The sequence below is a fragment of the Anguilla rostrata genome, chromosome 12, assembly GCF_018555375.3.
Source record: "Anguilla rostrata isolate EN2019 chromosome 12, ASM1855537v3, whole genome shotgun sequence".
Taxonomy (NCBI): domain Eukaryota; kingdom Metazoa; phylum Chordata; class Actinopteri; order Anguilliformes; family Anguillidae; genus Anguilla; species Anguilla rostrata.
This window is the reverse complement of record NC_057944.1, coordinates 10,445,129-10,464,412: the sequence shown is the minus strand read 5'-3', so window position 1 is coordinate 10,464,412 and position 19,284 is coordinate 10,445,129. Positions and strand designations below refer to the sequence as shown.

Here is a 19,284-nt window from a genome sequence, read left to right as displayed (position 1 = left end):
CTCATCAATTGTTTTTGTGTTGTCTATCACAGAAGAGCACTTCTTGAAATATATTCTCAGTATATTGTGCTGTGCTATTTGGGATGCTGATACTGCAGACACCATAGCTGGCATTCCTATGGTCGCACGGGTCCTCTGTTGCTGTGGTAACAGTTCCCATAGAGGTTCTCCGAATTCAACGGAGTGGAACTTCTTGATTAGAGTTTAGGGACCAGCGTGAAATTATTTTGGAGTGGTCTATCATTTCCCTCGAAGAAGAAAAATATGACCGCAAATAATTTCTCGTTTAAATTCAGGTCTCATTTAAATCAGCTGTTTTTATCTTTTTCCCGGTGGGACTCTGATAGTAGTCCAAAGCATGATCATTTACGCTTTGTTGAGCTGAAATAGGCTACTGTAAATGATCACAGCTAAATATGATAGTGTGCCAACTCGTGGGAGTCTTTCTTGTTGGTAGTAGTGGTTATTTCTCATATGAAAAGATGGGTAGATACGGGATTATTATATTTTACGAAATATAGGAGCTATAGGCTGCTATTACTGGGCGTGGAGACTGATTGGTAAACAACAGTCTAGAGTGACTGCAATGATTGTAAAGTGTAATTATAGCTGTTTTCCAATTTCGCATTTGTAATGTAGGCTATTTTATTTTAAAGTGAACGAAAACCTGTATCAATATCCTAATAGGCTAGTAGGATATATAGAATGCATAGCACATAACGGGAGGCACCAAAACCTCCGGAAATTGCATGCTTAGGATCCAGCTCCCAAATCCACCTGCTGATGCTGAGACCTGGAGAGACCCAGATTAGCAAACGAGGGGACTGTGGCGCGGGCTCAAACAAGTTTGTTGTTTGACCCGTTAGAAAGGATCTATACGTTTTTTTAACGTGGAATGATGGATTTGCATGCATTTTTGTATCGTTTATTGGGAATTATACTTCCTGGTAAGTTGTTCATTAATACAATTTTTTGGTTTTGCTGCTGTTCTCATTATCTTTAGCTTGCTAGCTAACGGTGCACGGTAGAGCCGTGGTCGTGAATTTGCGACGCTATCAAACATTTAGTTACTGTAGAACGACTAGCTCATTAAAGTTATGAAACGAAGTCAGATATTAAAACAAGACAGCGAGCTAGTTTTAATGGTAAATTAGTCTAACTAAGTAGTCTAGCACCTAAGTAGTCTAGCTAACGTTAGCTAAATTCGAGCTGTCATGTTGAAACTACGGTTCACTGTTAATTTCGGCATCAATGTCACCTAAATCCCCCCACCAAGCCAGAGCGTTTTTCAGAGACCGTTATAGCTAACGTTATTGCTACACTGAAGTAGAAAGCTAGAAATACCGCAGGTATGTCGATTTTTACACAGCAGTGAATTGAATCGTATAATCTTCATTTGAACAGTGGTGTGTACTCGTCGTTACTTGGATCAGCAGTAACAGTCGTGCGCAAAACGGTGGATTAATCATCTGTTTGACTTTTAGGTATAGAGCTGTACCTATACATTGCGTTTCAGTATTGTTTTATGGTAATATTATTTGTCCAATCGCATAAATTCAGATGATCTTCTAACTTGAAATGGCATAATGATTGCCAACGTTAGTACAGTTATTCTTAACCGAGTGCAGCCAGAATAGACCAGGTCTGGTAACTGCGGTAAGAAAAATAACTGAAATTTAATGCATTGCGAATTTACGAATTAATTATGTTTTGCAATGTTGAGCGACACAGCTATGTGCACGCTATGAATAGTATAAGAATAAATACTAATAACTTGATTGTTTTAATGTGCACGAGTGTTTCCTATGACGTTTAAAACATCGTTCAACAAAGTGGTTATGTGACATGGTCTCAGGTACATAATGAATGGTGTATAAAATGAAAGGTAATGGAGTGATTTTTGCGTTGCTTTTCTTTATTTTATGTGTAGTTCCGTGTGTTTGTAGTGGGGCTTAGAAAAAGCGCGTCTGCGGGGTCTTGGGAGTGAAGGGGTTTTATTCCCATTGTTAATGCGATTGTGCGCTAATCAGTTATTAGCCTAAGCAATGAAATGAAATAAACCTTTACTGGGGCAGTTTCGTACAGCTGTTAAAAAAGAATCCCGTTGTTTATCTGTGACTATAAACAAATCGTTTTCCTGAGACTGCCCATCACCGTCATGGACCATACGTTAGGTCACCGCGTGTGCTTCTGTAAGCTTGGTAGGCTAGCCATAATTGTGGTATACTTATTTCATAGTCGTCTTGTTGGCCGGTCATTATTACGTCAGTGTGCTCCTGAACTGGCTCGAACGACTGCCTAAATCTCCGTAGTTCAGGGTGTGGACAGTTGGGAGGGTGTAGCGAGAAATCCATCCATGTCAACTTCTGGATCTATGCACCCATGTATGCACTGACTCGAGTAAGCTAACACCGAACGTGCCAGGTTGAAGTTGACAAGCGCAACGTCATTTATAAAGTCGTCTAGTCCTTGTCCATGACCTTATTAGCCAAACCTCCCGTCTCTCCACTGTAGCATAGCGTCCTGTTATTCTCAGGTGATTGATTGTACTTTTCTTTTGGAATAATCGAACTGAATGTTTTATGGTGTAATAATTAATTTCCCCATATTAATAGCCAATATGGCAGCAATCACACATGAATAGCAATACATATAAATATGTCAGGATAGGAGTTTTCGTTTTATAAGTTCAGTTAAATTTCGTTTAATCAACTGCAACAGTTAAGGGCACAAATAATTGTGTTCCTACACCTACACGATTGACAAAATATAAATACTATCATGCAACAGCAATAGGAATAGCCAAACCTTAACCTTTGTTTAAGTTCAGACTTTGCATAGCCTATTATTCACATAAATCTAATGTACAAACTTTATGTAAAGAATAATTTACAAAATAGAATTTATTATATACCTATAGAAGTTTCTGTTCTTATACAACCAGTATAACAACGCACTATATGTTCATTATGTTGTCACGCAACAGGATTAGAGTGATTCCATTTCCTCAGTTCAGGAACTGAATTGAAATTCTGTTCACGGGTTGAAAATGCCCACATTTTCAATCCGTGAGACATTCATGTGAATTGAATTACAGTTAATTTCCCAATTGAAATGGAATTGAGCTCAACCCAGTCACAAACACATTCAAATAAATAGGTTTGGTTGCACTGGTATAACGTCAACTTAATATAAAGGGCTCCCTTTTAGAAGCCATTGTTGTTCAATACCGTAATGACACTGCAGCCTAATACATTGGGCTTGTGTAAACCTGGCTTTTGCAGTATGCAGCACCTGTGATTGAGCGTGGCGATTTCCTTCCTTCCAGCCCAACACCCCACAACCCCTCCCCCCCCCTCCACCCCCACAAGCTTTGTCCTTTGGAAACAAAGCAAGAACACGCAGAATTCCAATCACAGTCTAAAATGACACGTTGTCCTCTGCGATCTTACGATGAGGACAGGGGGCATGAATATGCAAGGCCCGGAGCCTAGCGTACATTTTAGCATTCTGCTGCTGCGCCTCACACTGCACCCCAGGGCCGCTGCACCCCCCGGGGCCCATGCACCGGAGCTGCAAGCTGCTGATTCGGGGGCCTGCCCGCATTCCATTTATTTCGTCTTCAATTTGGAAAACAAATGGGCCATTAAGGACCCTTGATTGCGTTCCATTACGATGCGGTTGCTGATTAATGGGCAGTTGGCTGCCGCTGAACTCTGATGGCTGCAATGATGCAAATTTGTATTCACGGCCTGTTGCTCATTTAACATGTAGCGTCCCAGAACTGAAATTCGTTCTGTAAGGTTGGGGCAAGGGCAGAAGCAGGGAGGGGAGGTGTTCCTTGACTACAATTTTTAATATCCTTTTTTTTTGCACTGCCGCTCTCTCTCTCCCTCTCTCTTGCCTGCTCAGGCTTTAATACAAATGAGTTTGCTCTCTAGGCACATAGGCTGCTGTTCTTCTCCTGAGAATCCACCCAGCTGTTTAGTAAGGAGAGGGCCATATTTAGTGAGGGGACCTCAGATCCTCCCGGAGTCACAACATGAAATTGCCTAACTGACCCGTTCTCTGTGGATAAAATCTCAATGTCTAAATATCGGCCGCATTCAGATTTTTCCATTTTGCAACAAAATGCAACCTGTTGATGTTTGCTCCTGAAGTGGCTTTACAGGTTTTGGCTTTATTCTGTGACCCAACACATTCAAAGAAGTTTCATTTGAAGAAGGATTTTAGGACAGTGAGTACTGAGTTTTTTAGGGTTTTTTTTTTTTTTTGCTTTGGGCTCAGAGGAACCTGTCACCGAAGCCCGGAGCGGAGTTGTCAGTGTCAAGGCCAGAAAACAGCCACACTTTACATAGTGAGTTGTGCTATCAGTGGGAGATCAAAATGAGGGCGAATACGTTAGTGACTCAGGCACTTCTGCTTTTATAAGGATTGTTTTGATTGTCGCTGAAGAATAATGCCCTGTTGCGGGCACTTGAATTTCACCATCTGAAGAGACTCGACAGGCTAGTTCTAAGAATTCTGAGACCCTTTTAGCTGGCTGCCACTGTAATGAGTTAATTTCCTGCATCCAAGATCTAATTTTTCAATGTACCATGGTGCTGTTAGACTGTCCTCCCACATCCACACCTCTAAATAAAGTGAGTTATGTTGCTAAGATGCATAGAGTGCAGAGCTTTGACCCAGTAACCCCCTGTAGTCTTCCTTACATGACACACGCATGCTTCTCTCTTGCACACTCTTGAGTTTCAGGTTAAACAGATAACGTGTCAATGCTTGGGGATCTTTCATAACTGTATTCACATAGTTTGTCTTCTGATTTGATGCGGTGTCACAATTAAATGGCTTCTTATTGCATTTTCAGGGTGAAGTCAGATTTCTTTTAAAAGAACAATGCACTGTGGGTTTTCTGAGCTGTAGGGCCAGAGAAAGCTCTGCCTCTCAGCAGTGGGAGCCGACAGCTGTGCCGGTCCTGTAGAGGAGCAGATGAGCTGATTAAGTCAAAATGGGTTCATCGATCTTGGGTCTCCCATCAAAGTCCAGTGGACAGCCACATAAGGTATCTGCCAATCTTGACCAAGACCACTGTCCTCTAACTCACCCTAAATGACCACAGAGAGTGAGGTGTGCAGACCTGTGGAGACAACATCCGGATGAGACTTCTTAAAAACTCTCATTCAGCTCTGGAGGCTACCCCACAGACACCACAGCGATGTTCCATGTACGTCAAATGGATGCTCAGGGGGCTCCGTATCGTGTGTGAGGAAATGGGAAAAACGACAAACTGAGTACAACTGAGACCGGAGAAGGTTTTTTATTTATTTTTATTTTTTTTGGATGTATGTCTGACAGACGATGAATTCAAAAATGTTTGAGCAATGGGAATACCGAAGATCTGCATGCTGAGGTGACTGAAACGAGGCTGTTTGCTCTGTCTGTTTTGTATGTATGTGCGTGTGGGCACTTCACCATTGCTCGATGTATACCAGGCAGACCTGGGTCAAATACGTATTTGTTTTGGATTCAGATACTTTTCTGTGCTCTATTGATCTTGCCTGGTGTACTTGAGCTTGCCAATATGACCAGAAGGCGGGGTTTGCAATTTATTTTTGAGAGTATTTCATTGGTTCCAGTACACCAGACAAGATCAGTAAAGTGTAGAAAAGCATTTGAATCCAAAACAAATACGTATTTGACCCAGGTCTGATACCAGGTTTTTCTCATTGCTGTTCCACACAGCTGTTCGCCAGTGAAATGAGTGTCTCTTTGTGCGTCTGGTTATTCTCCTCTCGTTTGCAGTTTGAGTTTGATGGCTTTGGCGTTGCTTTATATAACCTGTTTGCCTACTTTGGTACGAAAGAGAATGCGTATAAGGTAGCCTATATTCCACCAGTCATTGCTGGGGCCTAATTTCTAAATAACAACACTAATGATAAAATTAATACATTTGTTTTAATCTCAATATTTTCAATCACACCTAAGCAGTAAGTATGTAACATTTTGAATGGCAAATCAATGCCAAACCATTCTCAGCAAAAGTAAAATTATTAGTTACCGGGACACAAGACAAAATCAAACTAGGAGTGGGTGATATGGCAAAAATATCATATCACAATTTTTTCAGGCACGATCCACGATATAGGCCTAATTACAATTCTTTTTCATGTTGGTATTTAAGACTATTTTGCAAGTGAATGAACAGTGCAGTCAAACTAATACCCCTATTTAAGAAGATATTGCCTGTCAAGGGAACAAAACCTAAAATAAAAAGAATAACAGAGACCATTTGGGCCAAAGTACCAGATTTTAATCAAGTGCAATTCTGCAAAGTATTAACAATTAGGCCTAATGTTGTCAAATAAACAAGCACGAAACCGTCCAGACCCACGGCGCACCTGTACTATATAGCTAGCTAGAGTGAGAGCACCTATTATCGACCATCCGAGGGGGGACGTGTATCGACCACCTTAACCGGTAGTGTATTTACTTCATATTTATTAGAGAGAACTGAACATTTTTATCTATTAAAATGTAAGTCCAGTAAAAAAAGTACACATAATAAACTTTCTAAATGTAAAAAACCAACTCCATATAGGCTACATGTAGTTATATTAAAACAGTCTTATTTACAGTATCAACTTTAAGACAAGCAACACACTCGGAATTATCTCATCATGACCCATTAAAAGCAATGGCGCAGACGTTGCTTAATAATTTCAAACTGCTTTCCTAACGGCTATTTTGCGTCCTGCGACTTGGCTTACAACTGTGAATATGTACGGATTCCTAGACGTGCTGATAGCAACCACCATTTCTCATATTAATCTCAAATATGGAAGACAGGACACTTCTACAGTATGCTAGCAAATTTATGTCAAGTTCCATTCATTTATATGGGGTGGTCGATACACGTCCTCTTAGCAACCAAAAACTAGCGCTGGACCACCTCTGACTTATTTGCCGGCACAGAAAAAAATCGCGGAAGTACTGAAAAAATTGATTTTAGGTTTGGCTGAGAAAACAACGTTGGATGCCTTGTAGCCTATGAGCGTTGTCAGTGCAACTGATAGAATGTGCAATTTCATTGTAGCCTGATACTCCCGATCTCTCTGGAAAGGCAGATTGTGGAGACATTTTAATCCTTCACGATCTAATATCGTCATATCGCCCACCCCTAAATCAAACTGCACGGTCTGAAATCTTGTTTCCTTCTTAATATGCTCACTGACGTTTGTCACCTGAGGTGTTGGTTTAATCAGGGGGCATTATAATTACACTATACGCTACATTGTTACATCACAAAACATTAATATGTTAATTTTTCCTGGCATGAAATGGGTCTTTGGTGCCCCCCATCATTGAGCTAGTGCTTTCGGTCATCCCACATTGTTTGCATTGAACCATTTTCCTTTTTTCCACCTTTTGTCATATGTGCTTTCAAATTTTTCTTTGGTGCATGCTGTGAAACACGCAGGAAAAACAAAATGTGGCTGTGAATGCCTATGTGGCTTGAGTGCTTAGATTATTTGTTTTTCTGATTTATTGCATGAACACACAATTTCATCCATCTTCAGCTGTGAACACACAAGGCCTGTACCCAGCTTATAAAATGTGCAGCATGACCTAAACTAATCTCTACTGTCCAGGGAATATAAACAAACAGGCCAGGCCTTTTGTTGTAATGGAAATAGGCCTAGGTATTGGTTTTAGATTGCTTACATTCAGGATGGAGAAATACATGATATTGGGTTTTAACTGATATTCTTTTCACAATAACATATTTTCTTCTGTGGTGAAATCTGTGCATCTAGGGTACATATGAAAACAAGATTCTCTACCTGCATAGATATGTGGTGTTTTCTTTTCTGTCACATATTGTATTCTGTGACATATAGTTTTTTTGTGCATCTGCACAGTCTATAGCTGAGAAGTTGCCCCTCCTCATGGAGTCCATATCTCACAAAAAGCTGCATCAACCCACCATTTTATTTTAGGAGTACACTGTGCTCCATCAGATGAAATAAAATCAGTGGCTTATTGTTCCTACTCGCCCCAAATTGGATTGGATTCATTAACAACGGCTGCGATCCCCCCCGGTCCCCGGAATTCCAAAGAATAACCGCAATCTAAACTTGGACGGGCTCTCGCTCCGCAGATTAGAGTTTAGCCACCGCAGTGTGGGCGTGGAATGCCAGAGTAATGAAAGGCACAACACGTAGGACACAGCCCAGGCTGCTCCCTCCTTACCTCCCTCCCTCCCTCCCTCTCTCCCTCCATCCCTCCATTCCTGTCTGCTTGGCGACCGGAGGAGAAGATGTTTAATTGATGGCTCATCTCAGTTGCCTGTCAGGTCTCCTAAAGCGCGTGACATCTTCCTGCGGCCAGGTACTTCCGCAGATCACGTCTCACCATTGTGATTTAAGCATCAACCTTTTTAATGCTGTTAGAGTATTCATTAGTGTGTCCGATTCAGAGCAGCTGTGCGTTCACTCTGATTTGTGCTGAAGGAAATATGTCAAAGGCGTAATTGTTGCATTTTTTCCAACTTTTTTCTCCTGCCGATCACAAATGCTCCTGTACCATAATAATTTGCCCCATTGGACATTTAGCTGGTTCGGCCAATTACAAAATATGATCAAAGTAGCCAATTGTTGAACACTAATACACAGGAAAAAGGATGTTGTAAAAACGTTGTCGTCGCCATTGTGGTTCTGTGCAGAATGGAACCCAGCTTGCTTGCAAACTAATGATAATTGGCCAAAAATTAAAAATGTTGCTTTTATAGCGGTATACTATTTGTAGGAAACTCATTTATATTTCATTTAAATGCATTCTCTCTCAATTCACATGCAAACCCTGCATAATATCGTTTTATGATACCGATAGTTACATGACTAATGTTACAAGGTAGGCCATAAAACCTCAGACTAAATTTGTAAACCTTTAGACTAACAAAAACATGGTGTAGCCAGCTACATAGCCACGTTTGTTTCATTGATACAGCCGGCTGGCTACTTAGTTATACAGCTTCATTATACCAGCTGCATGGCTAGTTACCTTGATAACTTCATTCAAGTTCAGTTAAAATGAAACTAGCTTTTCTTGTATGTTAGGTGTCAAGTTACATTAAATAATTTATGAAACATTGGGTAGCAGTACTTTGGAATAGAGCTTGTTTATTTGTCTGAGCTAAGGTAGCCAATATTGTTTGTTGTAACTTGGCCTCATTTTGGTTTCAGTTTTGTTTATCTGAGCACACAATACAGAGAAAGTGAACCACCACTCAAAAGTAGGAGGAGCCACGAGCGGGGAACTGATAATAGCTGTTGCTCTGTTTTACTTTCTTCTGTCCTCGTTACTGAAATTTTTTTGTTTTAGTTTATTGTTTTCACCCGGAACCTGAGAGGGGGAAGGGTGAAGATGTTGGTTTATTTGATTGCATGTGTTGTGTGGGTGCGCAGTCTCTGTCTGTCTCTCCATTCGACAACCAACGATCCATTCATTATATTTACATTACAGGCATTTAGCAGACGCTCTTATCCAGAGCAACTTACATTGTCTCCAGTTATACAGCTGGATATATAGTGGCGCAACATTGGTTAAGTACCTTGCTCAAGGTACAACGGCAGTGTCCTAGCAGGGAATCTAACCTGCGACAAGACCAACTCCTTAGCCATTATACTACACTGCTGCGAACTGCCACATCTCCCCACCAGGGGTGTCTCGCTGGGGGACCAGCGTGACCAGATCCTCCTACTGGCAACTCATAAAATACTATTTGGTAGGAGACAAGCTTTTCTAGAGGAGTTTCTGCCTCTACTATGTGATCCGGCAGGCTATTCCACACATTGAGTATTCTGATGTATGATGTACTGTTCTTCCATTTTCTAGGCATGGCGTACGGACTGCAAATCACCTCGACTGGACCCAGGTCGATATTGAAAGCCAGCGGGGACAGTGTAACTCTGGACTGTGACTTCACACTGGCCCCTGAAGACTCTGGGCACCTGGACATTGAGTGGACCCTAATGGCCTCAGACAGCCAGAATTTAGACAAAGTTGTGAGTTGCGTCAACAGCACTGCCGTTTCTGAGGAACTGTACAGGAGTGTTTCATGACCAGCCCTTTGTGCCACCAGCTGTTATGTAGCAACAGGGCTCTGATACCCCTTCTGCAGCCAAAAGTTAAAAAAAATTATTTTAAAATTTAACACATTATCTTATAATTTGTTTGATTAGTGAGTTGTTTTCGTGTGTTTGTTTGCGTAGCATGAACATGGTTTGTTTTGCTTGCGACTTTGTATGGAAACCTGTTGAAGCTACCAGTCTTACACCTCCACTTAAAGACCCAGGAAGCTGAAATCTGAAATTCTTTGCTGATTTGTTGTTTTAATACTTTTTTGCATTCACAAATGGCCAAGAAATATTTTTAAATGATTCTTGCAACAACAAAAAAAAAAAAAAAAGAAAAAAGTATAAAATCCTGTGCCAAACCTGGCTTGCTTTCCCCCTTGGCCAGATGCCAGGTTTTCAGTGGGTGGGGTTAACTGAGTGTTAGTTATGTAACAAAAACCTTAAGTCCAGTGAAGTCCTTGTCTGCTGAACAGGTCACAAAAATCCAACCGTGTTTATTACAATTTAATGGTTATAATTGCGTTAAAAACTAGAAAGGAATATTAAGAAGACGATCAGTTCTCACTTTTGGGGAATATAACCGCAGTGTGAAACCTTTGACCCCCACTTAAGCCAGTCAGTAATGTGAGGTGAGTGCGGTTCCTCTCGGTCCGGATCCTTTCTCTCTTGTGTGGGTTTATCGGAGAGGGCTCTGACCATACGGCTTCTAGCCGGCGTGTGAGAAAAGCTGATAAGATTGGATGTTCTCCTTCATTGTCCCGCTACCGAATGGGGTCATGTGGCTTGTATTTCCCCTGTTAGCCCAACAAAGGAGTCTAGAGTGACAGTGAACCGTCATTAAGTCCTGGCTGTGCTGGGTTTGTAACGGTTTTGGCAACAGTCTCCCCTAATTGTTTGCCAGTTATTCGTGTTTGTGAGCGGCCCTTGGCACTCGCGGGCGAGCCCGGCTCTGCCTGCGTGTCTGCATTCCTTCCCAAAGAGTGCCTGCTCCGGCCTTCACCAAAACTGGGTCAGCGTGATGTTATCATCACCGCCCCATTGAAGCAGGCCAGACCCTGCAGGGACCCTCGATGTGATGTGAGAGGGTTCCAGAAATCATCCTCGACTGAACCACATTTTTGATATGAGCAGCTATGGTGAAGCAGGCCTATGGAATGGCTACAAGTCCTGTTTTTCTTACTGAGATCTGTTGAGAATTCTGAAACACATCCTGTTAATTTAGGACCCTTTTCTTCCAGTCATTAACACAATAATGTCCTCACTACACACAAGCTTTTTTTTTTGTGTGACCTCTGGCAACATTTTACAGTTTGAGCATATAAAGTCCATCGAGTTCTGGCCTGGCCACAGCTTGCTGTGGCTGTTAGCCTGGCAGTGGGTGTTAGCCTTGCCAGGTTTTGCAGAATTGGCGGTAGTTTTGCTTTCACGCTCAGGTTTTCATGTTGTATTTCTGGAAGCTTTGCTGGTGTCATGTGGCTGCATGTTGGGATCCTTAGAGTCGCCTGGGTTCCAGGTACAGTTCCGGTTTGTCTCAATGTCGTGCGTTCATGCTGGTGTCAGCTTTTTCCATTGGATGTCTTAGACAGTGGAAGGAACCGGAAGCCTTGATTGCAGAAGAATGGGAGTCCTCTGGACTTTTAACGTTTTGTCCAGTTCGGCTCTGATATTAGAACTCATGCTCAAGCAAGTGCAGGGAAAAGCCTGGCTCTGAAAGAAAGCATCACTGTCAGATCCCACACAGCCTGATCCAGCCCGAATCAGGAATCAGCTCAGGTCTTTGAGCAGACTGCAGTCTTAAAATGAGCTCTCTGGGACGGTGTAGACCTGTGCTCTGGTTCCTTTCCTCTCGCTGTAAAGTGCAGCGTTGGTCACATTGGGACTGGTTGGTTTAACTACTGTTTCCACATGGTGCCGGAAGCTTCTTAGAATCAGAGTTGGCTTTGCTCTTAGTGGAGACCTATTGTGTTTAAGCAAACTCTTGCTGCAGAACCATTCAGACTGCTTCTACTGTTGTTACAATGAATGATTGGCTTGCAGAGAGCCAACTCTTATGTCAGATAGTTTGTATAGCTTTGTTTCAACCGCTGGTGTGCATTTGTTGCTGCTGCTGTATAGCCTTTTTTTTAAGCATCTGTATTTCTGAAGGGAAGATGTGAATTGTGACAATTTTGTTTGGAATTTCAGTTTTCCTTTTTAGGCTGTTGGAACCATCGTCATCAATCATTGATTTCCTTGTTTCAGACACCTTGTTTTTCAATACCGTTTGATGTGTGATGGAACTTTTTAAAAATATTCCTATCCCTGCTTTTTCAGTAGTCCCCTTGGTAGTTATACTCATCATAGTCAATTTATTTCCAAATAAGGTATATTTGACATTTTCAAATCTCACCATTCACACTGATCTCATTCATCTGAGGGATTGTCGTTGGGTAAAACGTGTCTCACGGTCAAGCGAGGTTGTAGGAAGGCTCAGGAGGCAGGAATTCAGTAGAAATTTTTCTTCCAGCAGCTGGTGTTACAGTGATGAGATATTTACGGTGAAATAAAGACTTTGGCAAAACAATGAAAGAACAAAAAATAATGAATATTTACAAACTGTTCAGTCTATTTCCAACTTGCACTCACTGCAAAACATGTAACTCACTGACAGCAATAGCTCACTGCAGTTGTACAGACCAATCCCCCAAAGTCCGGCAGTCATGAGACAAAAAGATGTACTCTGAATTATGAGTTTGTGGAAGTCTATTTTTAAGGTGTGATATTGTTCGGGAGTGAAAAGTGCAGAAGTGGGAGGTTTGAGCGCTTCAGTGCTTAAAGGCACGCTCGTGATAACATGTGCCCACATCAGTATCAGATATACAGAGAGTTTCACAGATGTTGTCTGAAGGCCCTCTGCTGTTGAGAAGTTTCAGGAGTGATGCAGCCTGTTTATTCATTCATTACTTTGCAGTAGTCTTGTAGGAGATTATAAGGATGAAAAGGAGTGGCTTTGATGTCTAAGTAGTGTAGAGAACTTTTAAAATCTATCTTACATTTTGGCAAAGATGTAAAAAAAAAAAAAAAGTCTAGATTGAAGTGGTCTGAATAATCTATATACCTGTAAGTCTATTTGGATAATTCAAACCACTCTACTCAACTTTTGCATTTTTATTTATTTTTTTTACTTCTTTGCTGAGAGAGAAATAAGAGAGACAAATAAGAAAATAATAAATAAATATTTATTAGTTAGGCCTATTTATTCTATTTTCTGACAGTGGCACATCTTGCACCCAGTGGCTGATGGTACCCTTGAATGTAGGCAATGATGCCGTGGTGTATTGTAGAAATATATATATAGCACTGTTAATGGAAGTAAATATATATAAATTAGCAAGTGCATACTATTCACATTACAAACTTATTCTGCCCCAGCATTCCCGAATGAGACCAAAAAAGTGTATTTTCTGTCTGGCAGAGGTAGTGCTTCTCAGAAGTTAGGAAGTGTTGCATTGTGAGCCATCGGTAGAGAGGAAATGTGTGGTTGTCTCATTCATCTCCATGTCATGCCATCTAATTCATGGGAATGACAAGTTCGTTCTAATCTTGGGTTCTCGTATCACGCGTGTCCTGAACAGCCTGAGCCGTTTTAAAACACTGTCACTCTGTATGTCACTTCCTTTCTCATCTTTTCCTAGCCTATGGTTTTTTTTTAGTTTTTTTTTTACTTTTATTCAGATGTAATTTGGAAAGGCACGCCCATTCATTTCAATGGGATGAATCGGTAAAATGATTAGCCAGTTCAAGTACACATTTAGAGGTGGAACCGGAACACCCCTACAGTCATAGTGAGCTCTTCGGCTCTGTCGTTGATGTCACTGCTGTTCCGTACTGTCTGCGGTCTGCCCCAGTTCAGTCTGTATCTCAGGTGCACATTCAGTGACAGGTGTACAGCTTCCATCGAGGTGAAGAGGAGTGAGTGGGACATGGACTCAGGGGGGGTTATTGACCTGTGGAATGACTGTCTGATTGCATGACACATGTCCACTGAAGCCAACAGTAGCTCTCTGTTCTCCTGCAGAGATAAGGGAGTCATGCCACTGGCTTGCTGAAGGAGTTTAGCAGGATAATGAAGCTGTGGATGCTAGGGTTGATCACTTCCACCATAATAAGCTGTCTTGTCATGTACCTTGATGTTCTGGTGCTTGTTTTTAATTACTGTGCAGAATTACAAGCATTTTGTTCTGTGTGTCGCTATACAGTAACTGTATCAGAGTTTATTTCTGTGTTTATGTAGTAAATAAAAATTTTCTGAATGCTTGTTCATGCGTGTTTTACATGCATGTGCTGTGGTAATGTTCAAACCGTTCGTTTCTGTGTGTCTTGTGGTCATTTCTCCAGACGTCTTGCTTGTTTGTGTTTTTGAGTGTCACATTGTCCAGGCGATTCGTTTCTGATGTTCTGCGTGGTAACTGCAACCGTGCCCTGTCATTGGCAGATACTCCTGTACTCAGGCGGCAGGGTTTACGAAGACTACTACCCCGCCACGAAGGGGCGGATGCACTTCAGCTCCGCCCACCCGAAGGACGGAGACGCCTCGGTCAACCTGACCCGGCTGGAGGTTTCTGACACGGGGACGTATCAGTGCAAGGTGAAGAAGGCTCCCGGCATCGGCAGCAGGAAGATCTTCCTCTCTGTGATGGGTGGGTGACGGTATCACGTTACAGAACATAGCCGTGTACCAACGTAATGCGGAAGTGTGCTTGTTGCGGAAATGGAATTTGGCTAGTTTGTACGAACCGAATGACTTGACACATTAACGCGACACATTTGTGAGAGTGTGGAGAAAGTGCAACTCCGCGTTGACTTCTGCCGAAGCATTGGGCGCCTCCCTGCTGGACGAACATGCCCTGATTTTCGCACACTGACGGCAACGCAGAGATTTATTTATTTATTTTATTCATTTAATGTTTATTTGACAGATGCATTTAAACAGAGATAATTACAAGATTAGAATCCAATGCCATGTATCACAGCATTTATTGCATATGTTATTTTCCAATACTTGGTTGGGCTTTTAAAACACACATATACAACACAAAATAGAAATCACTAAATATATAAAATACTAATGCTACAACGTTGGTAAAATTGAGTCAAGAGATTGTCAGCAGTTGGTCTGAGATCACGCCTGGTGGCTGCTGCTGCATCTGATTGGGCGGGCAATCATGCAGTCTTCTCTTTTTTGTCTGAACACTGTGAGATGCCTCGTGTGGAACTGACATTACGCATCAGATTTAGATTGATGCACAAACCTCCTTTCAGATTTCCTAGTCAATCCTGGAAGCGGTGGGAGATTGAAATCTGCTTTCATGTGCCCTGAACTCGGTCACAGAGCCACACAGCCCTGCTCCAGACATCAGCTCACCCGTCTATCGCCGGGGAAACGCTGTTCGCGCAGGGCGGTGACGGCCTGTCGCCGCGGTCGACCCTTTCTGCCCCCCCGCCCACTGCCCGCGTCACGTTTATGCTTCTCTGGATTTTTTCAGCGCCTGCGTTTCCTGCACTCTGATTACTACGGGGCGGTTTCGAAAGACGGGCAGACCAGCGTTAATCCTCCTGTTTTTGCTGCTAAGCTTCAGCCCCCTCTGTTGTTTTGACAGCGGCCAAAGCAAACAGCCCTGGCAGCGCTGGGGGCGGAGGGCTGCCGCTCTCTGGCTGTGTGTGTTATACAGACCCAGTCTACGGGCTGCAGTGTTTGGGCCTGATGTCACACACTGCCTGCTGCTCCTCTTCCTGTCTCTGGCTTTCACTCTCATGTAAATTCAGTCCTCAGACATACCGTGTGGAAGCATTAACGTCTTACACATTTTGGTTACTCCCTCTCCCTCCCCACAGTCAGGCCGTCCAAACCTCACTGTTTTAAGGAGGGCCTGTCCCGGGAAGGGGAGGACCTGGTCCTGAGGTGTGCCTCGTCCGAGGGCACCCACCCCCTGCAGTACACCTGGGAGAAGACCAGCGACGGCACACTGCCACCCACCAGCACCGTGCCAGGTAAGACCAGACCTGGGTCAAACACCTATTTCTTTCATATTCAAATACTTTTCCGTGCTCTGTTGATCTTGCCTGGTGAAACTGAGCCTGCCAATAGGACCAGAAGACGGGGTTTGCACTTTTTGAGAGCATTTCATAGGTTCCAATACACCAGACAAGCTCAGAAAAAGCATAGAAAAGTATTGGAACCCAAAACATTTGACCCAAATCTGCTTCGCGCAGAGCCTTACCCAGAGATGACTGATATTAAAAAGTATAAGAATATTTTAAAATATATTTTTTATATATTTATTTTTTTATATTTAGATTTATATTTTTTAAAATTCGTCGTGCAAGAAAAAATCATTTCAGTATACAATTTCAGTATTCCGCAATTTGTCTGTGTACAATAAACAATATGGCAGCGCTGGATTGTGTTAAATGAGAAACAGGCAGACGGAGTGAGTCTCAGCTTTGAGGTGAGGTGCTGTAAATGGAGTCGTGAGTAATGGCTGTGTTGGGGGGAGGTCGTGCGAACGCTCTGCGTCCGGCCTAACTCTAACGGCCGTACCGTCCCGTGCAGATCCCGTCAGCGGCGTCATGACGATAAAGAACGTGTCCGCCGGCGCTTCCGGAACGTACCGCTGTACGGCCAAGAACCGCGTCGGCGCGGACGAGTGCGTCCTCCACCTGCACGTCACGCCCTGTCAGTACCGCCCGCCGTCTGTCTTCTGCCAGTCATCACTCAGCATCCTACGGCGCTCTATCGGTTTTCACTGTGCACCTCCTGCTTTCCACTGATAGTCACTGTGCACCTCCTGCTTTCCACTGATAGTCACTGTGCACCTCCTGCTTTCCACTGATAGTCACTGTGCACCTCCTGCTTTCCACTGATAGTCACTGTGCACCTCCTGCTTTCCACTGATAGTCACTGTGCACCTCCTGCTTTCCACTGATAGTCACTGTGCACCCTGCTCCACTGTGTCACTGTCCTCCTTCACTGATAGCTCACTGTGCACCTCCTGCTTTCCACTGATAGTCACTGTGCACCTCCTGCTTTCCACTGATAGTCACTGTGCACCTCCCGCACGACTTCATCTCCTCCTTCCCTTCTATTAGTGCAAACAGCGCTTCACTGAGCCAGTATTCTTACCTTTACTGCTAAATCCAGAATGCAGAATGCAGGCTTGATGTTAAGGATTTTTTCTACTGGCCCGTTCAGTGTTCTTCTTTCCTACTTGTCCCAGGTACAGAAATAAATCTAACCATTTTTTAAGGACCGTGTGCATTAAAAACGTGTCAAAATGCCAATGAACAGCACTGGTTAAAAAATTAGGTCCTTTATTAAAACTTACACTGTAGAAATCGTATTTATACTGTAAAAATAAATCACAACCGTCAAATTAATTTAGACAAGCTTCATCGCTCTTAGCAGGTTCGACCAATCACAGATGTGGTTTTTGATGAAAGCCGGGTAATTGCATTTGCCGTGAGTGCTGATTCGGTAAGGTGCCTTCTCCCCCCGCTTTAGCCCGGAACATGGCCGGCGTCATTGCCGGCGCGGTCATCGGGGTCCTGCTCTCACTCATCCTCACCGCCATCGTCCTCTTCTGCTGCTGCCGTGCCCGCAACAGGAAGTACGAGAAGGAAACCGCGTACGAGATCAGGTACGAGAGGGAGACCACGTAGGAGAGGGGTACGGAGGAAGAGCGCGAAAAAGAGTCAGAGATAGAAAGACAGGGGGATAGAGATGGAGATAGAGAGGGAGGGGAAGGTAGACGCGTGTCTTAAAGGTAGACATGTAGGGCACAACCAGTCTTAAGTTAAGGCTGAATGGATGAATGGATTTTGACTAATTGTACTGCAGTAAAAATCGACCCGTTTCTTTTGCAGTTTCAGTGTGGAGCTTAAAATCAGCTTAAAGAAAAACTTTTTGTCTTTTTGGATGCTTGTTGACTTTGGTAAGGAGATGTGGGAATGCCTGTAGTTAATTGATTGTCTTTTTTTTACCTAGCGTAGCACTCAATTTATTGTGGATCATGAACAATCAAATTTAACTAAATGATAAGCCAATAAACGTGTGTGTAAAAGTAAACTCTCTCTCTCTTTCCCTCCTTCCCTCTCTCTCCCTCTCCCTCCCTCTCTCCCTCTCTCTCTCCTTCTCGGGGCGCGTAGGGAGGACGTTCCTCCTCCGAGGAGCCGGGTGTCGGTGGCGCGGAGCGTGACCAGCGCGGGCAGCCATCGCTCCTCCCTGGGCTCGCTGTCCCCCTCCAACCTGCACGAGTACGCGCCCAAGCCCCAGTACGACAAGGCCTCCACCGAGGAGCGGGAGCGGCCGCCCGGTCACTCGACGGGGCCGAACCCAGGCCGCGCGGAGGCGGTCCCCGCCGCGATCCCCGCCCAGAGAAGGGACGGCTCCATCGTTTAATTGGGGAAAACGGGACTGCGCTGTACGCCTAAACCTGCGTCCAGCCAACCAGGTCGTGCTTCGGTTAGACTGAACGCTGCGCCACAGCGTCAAAATGGTACTGAAGGCACATCCTCTGTCTGACAACACAATAGTAGAATTCATGACTGAATGGCGAATGCCATCTTCTTGTACGTAGGGCACCTGTATTTTAAAGTGTAGTGACATAAAGCATGACTGATTTTTTATTGGTCTGTAGAGATCTTTTCAGAACTGTGAATGCAGTTGTTTTAATTGCCTGTATGATGAATTCCTGTTGGTATGGGCATCAGACTGGTCTACGCACAATGCCAATGAAAACAAGAGCCTCCTCATATCCATTCTCTTAAACTTTTTTTAAGATTATCTGCCTGATCCGTAGGTGCTTTTTAACATTAGCTTCAATGTTTTCAATGTTTAAGTCACATGTGACCTAATCCAGAATGGGTGAAAGGCATTCATATCTAATGTGGAGATGCTATTTGAAGGTCTTTTCATTTTTTAATATAGATGCTTTTTTTTTACTAAATAAATGTACAGCTGGACTGTCTCCCAATTCAGTTTTATTTCATCATTTGAGTTTTTTGATGAATAATAGTGAATAATAGTCATCCACATTGTAAGTTATTTCTTCATTGGCTCAGTTGTGACCTTTCAGACAGATGATTCCGGAAGCGGTGGGGAGAGTTTAGA

General features: G+C 43.2%; 1 protein-coding gene across 1 annotated transcript; it reads left to right on the top strand.

Moving 5' to 3' along the window:
- Nucleotides 1–133: 133 nt before the first annotated feature.
- Nucleotides 134–19,131, top strand: LOC135236966 (coxsackievirus and adenovirus receptor homolog). Its single transcript, XM_064303619.1, has 7 exons — nt 134–947; nt 9,895–10,064; nt 14,611–14,815; nt 16,011–16,166; nt 16,729–16,851; nt 17,677–17,812; nt 18,321–19,131. The coding sequence occupies exons 1-7, from the start codon at nt 896–898 to the stop codon at nt 18,571–18,573; spliced, it is 1,095 nt and encodes a 364-aa protein (XP_064159689.1). The 5' UTR covers nt 134–895; the 3' UTR covers nt 18,574–19,131.
- Nucleotides 19,132–19,284: the final 153 nt, after the last annotated feature.